The sequence below is a fragment of the Asparagus officinalis genome, chromosome 4 (assembly GCF_001876935.1).
Source record: "Asparagus officinalis chromosome 4, Aspof.V1, whole genome shotgun sequence".
Lineage (NCBI taxonomy): Eukaryota > Viridiplantae > Streptophyta > Magnoliopsida > Asparagales > Asparagaceae > Asparagus > Asparagus officinalis.
Genome location: NC_033797.1, coordinates 48,219,781 through 48,222,961, shown reverse-complemented (window position 1 = coordinate 48,222,961; position 3,181 = coordinate 48,219,781). Strand labels below are relative to the sequence as shown.

Below are 3,181 nucleotides of genomic sequence, written 5' to 3'. Positions count from 1 at the left end.
TTTTTACCTTCAAGTCCTCTTCTTTGGCCATAAATTTGTGACTGTAGAGTATCCCAGGCAGGTCAAGTAGAGGGCAGAGAAAGAGAGAGGGAGGGAGGGAGGGAGAGGCTGAGAGCCACAGATTTTGGTTGCTAATTATGTGCACTTAGTTGAGGCTTTATATACACAACACGATTTGTATAGTTTAAACTGTAAAGATGTCAAAGTCTTATTCTACAACTCAACCACATAAAAATCTGTTAAAATTTTGGTATTCAAGGACAACTCACTTCATGTACTAAAAGTGGGCTGAAAGAGCCTTAATGACACTCTATATCCTAATTTACCCTCAATTCACTCCCCAGTGAAACACAAACCCAAGTAGATCATAGGGGTATTTTAGTCATTACCAATTGCTTTTCGGATTCTGCCTTTGAACTTGATGGGTGGCTGGTTAAGGGTCAGTATATAGAATCGTCCGTTTTGTGGTGGGAAAGGCTTAGCTTTTTTCCATCGGCCCTAACCAGTGCTGAAAAATGCAAAGGCAAATCAAACGATATTGGAGTTTTTTAGAGGACAGCTAGGGTTTAGGGGATCACAACTATAAAAACATTTATTAATTAGATTAATTAGCATTAGTTTATGTGAAAGTTTGAATGATGTACTATATCATATATATTTGGGATACGCATATGTATAGACTGGAAATGCTGCAAGGTAGTGAAGCAAGGAGAGGAATAAAGTTGAGTGGCGATATAAATATGATGATTCTATCTTGATATTTCCTTTTCAATGTGAGGAAGATAGTCTTTTGGCGCTTTAATAATTTTCTTTGCCAGATATGGAGTACTAACTTGTGTTTCAAAATTATCTTGTCAATGAAACAGAATGATCATTTCCCCATTTTGATCAGAAACATGAAGGAAGAAAATTTTGAAAAAAATAAAGCTCCCTTAAAAGAATCCTTTAACTTCCATTGTATACTGGCACATAGTTCACATATACTATGTTCAAATTATATTATATTTAACTTATTTTCAAAAAGGGGAAATAAATCATACGAATGTTTTAGTTTTACTCTGCAAATCATTATAAAACTTGTGCTCCTCCCTAAAATTTACCCCCATCTTAACTGCAAGTGATAAACTTGGAATGTTACATTAAATTTTTATTAAATTGATTTAATTATTAATTTTGTAAAGTTATAAATTACCTTTGACTTATATATGCATAATTAATGAAAATTAAAATATCTAAGTTGGGACATCTAAGATGTCACTGTCTTCTTTGAATAATCCAATTGCTTAATTATTCCTTCCAGATATATTCAGGGACTATAACATTTGTTCTATTGTTCTTAATTGAGAGGATTTGGACACCTTCTTACCAAAATGCTTCTGTAGTCAATTGGAACAGTTAAGGAGCCCACTCAATTGGAAATATTTCCTCATATTTTTACAAGGAGATGAAGTCCAATATACAAACTAAACTTGTCTGCCATTTTCTTCAGTTCGTATTGATCGAATACAATATATTCTTTTCTAACTACCAGTTTGACTGTGAAGGGAGGATTTATCACCTCTCTCTTTATCCATTGGAACCCTATAGAAGACAAGTTCAAATGGTCAAAGTAATGGTTCTAGAATTGAAATAAAAAACCTAATTCATTATGAGATCTCTTGGGCTTTATATAGGCCCCTTAAACAAATTATAAATAAGTCCTAACTAATAATAATATGTCAACACTCCTCCTCAAGATGGGCGAAATATATATACTAAGCCCATCTTGTCACATCCTCTAATCATATCTACTGAGCTAAGTCCTTTAGTCAGACAATATGCTACCTGGTCCTTAGTCGAAACATGACTTAGCTCCAGTAGTCCATTATCCAACTTCTCTTTGATGAAGAACCTATCGATCTCGATGTGTTTGGTTCTATCATGCTGCACTGGGTTGTTGGCAATACTGATGGCAGACTTGTTGTCACACCACAACTTCATCTTAGTTCCTTGATCCAGCTTCAGCTCCACCAGCATACTCTTCAACCATAGCAACTCAGCAACTCCTAAGGCCATAGCTCTATACTCTGCCTCAGCTGTCGATCTCGCCACCACCGACTGCTTCTTGCTCTTCCACGAGACTAAGTTGCCTCCTATAAATATGCAGTATCCTGAGGTGGACCTCCTGTCATCAGCACAGCTAGCCCAATCAGAGTCACAATAGCCCTTAATGTTCATGTGTTCATTCTTCCTGAAGATTAGCCCTTTTCCGGGGGTATTCTTCAAATACCTTAGAATCTGGTACACTGCGTCCATATGACCCTTCCTTGGATCATGCATGTAGCGACTCACCACGCTCACTGCAAAAGAGATATCGGGACGTGTGTGACACAGATAGATCAACCTGCCCACCAGCCTTTGGTATCTGTCACGATCAACTGGTTCTCCAGCTTCAGCACCCAGCTTAAACTTCTGGTCGATCGGTGTAGTTACAGGTTTGCATCCTAACATTCCTGTTTCTTTGACAAGATCCAGTGCATAATTTCTCTTGGATAGGATGATCCCCTCCGCTCCTCGAGCTATCTCTATTCCAAGAAAGTATCGAAGCAAACCAAGATCTTTCACCTCGAATTCCTTACCCAGTCTCACTTTGAGTTGGGCAATCTCCTTCTCATCATCCCCTGTAATAATCATATCATCCACATTCTTCACATCTAGTTGGTGTAGCTTCCATCCACCATTTACTGCCAGTGAGATTAAGGTCCGAACAGTGCTCATCTTTGCCACTGGTGCAAAAGTCTCATCGTAGTCGATGCCATATGTCTGACTATATCCTTTTGCCACCAAACGTGCTTTGTAGCGTTCAACATGTCCATCTGGATTCTTCTTTACAGTAAAGACCCACTTGCATCCAACTGCTCTCTTCCCTTTTGGTAGTTTTACTAGCTCCCAAGTGCGGTTCTTCTCAAGGGCCCTTAGCTCTTCGTGCATAGCAGCTTTCCATTTCTGGTCCTTCTTTGCAACCTGCCAATTGTTAGGTATAGTAACAGAGTCCAGAGATGCAATGAATGCTCCATGTGCAGGGTGGATGTTAGAATATGATACAAACTGAGCAAGATCCCAACCATATCTATCGGGAGGATTTCCCGCATTACTACGAGTAGTCCTCCGTACGGTTATTGGTGTGGGATGAGTAGAAAGA

The 3,181-nt window shown here is 38.8% G+C and overlaps 1 protein-coding gene across 1 annotated transcript in view; it reads right to left on the bottom strand.

The window, feature by feature from the left end:
- LOC109835938 overlaps positions 1-31 on the bottom strand; it is a 1,550-nt gene extending 1,519 nt beyond the window's left edge. Inside the window, exon 1 of the mRNA XM_020403902.1 lies at positions 8-31. Within this exon, the coding sequence (XP_020259491.1) occupies positions 8-31 (24 nt within the window). The remainder of the gene's footprint in view (positions 1-7) is intronic.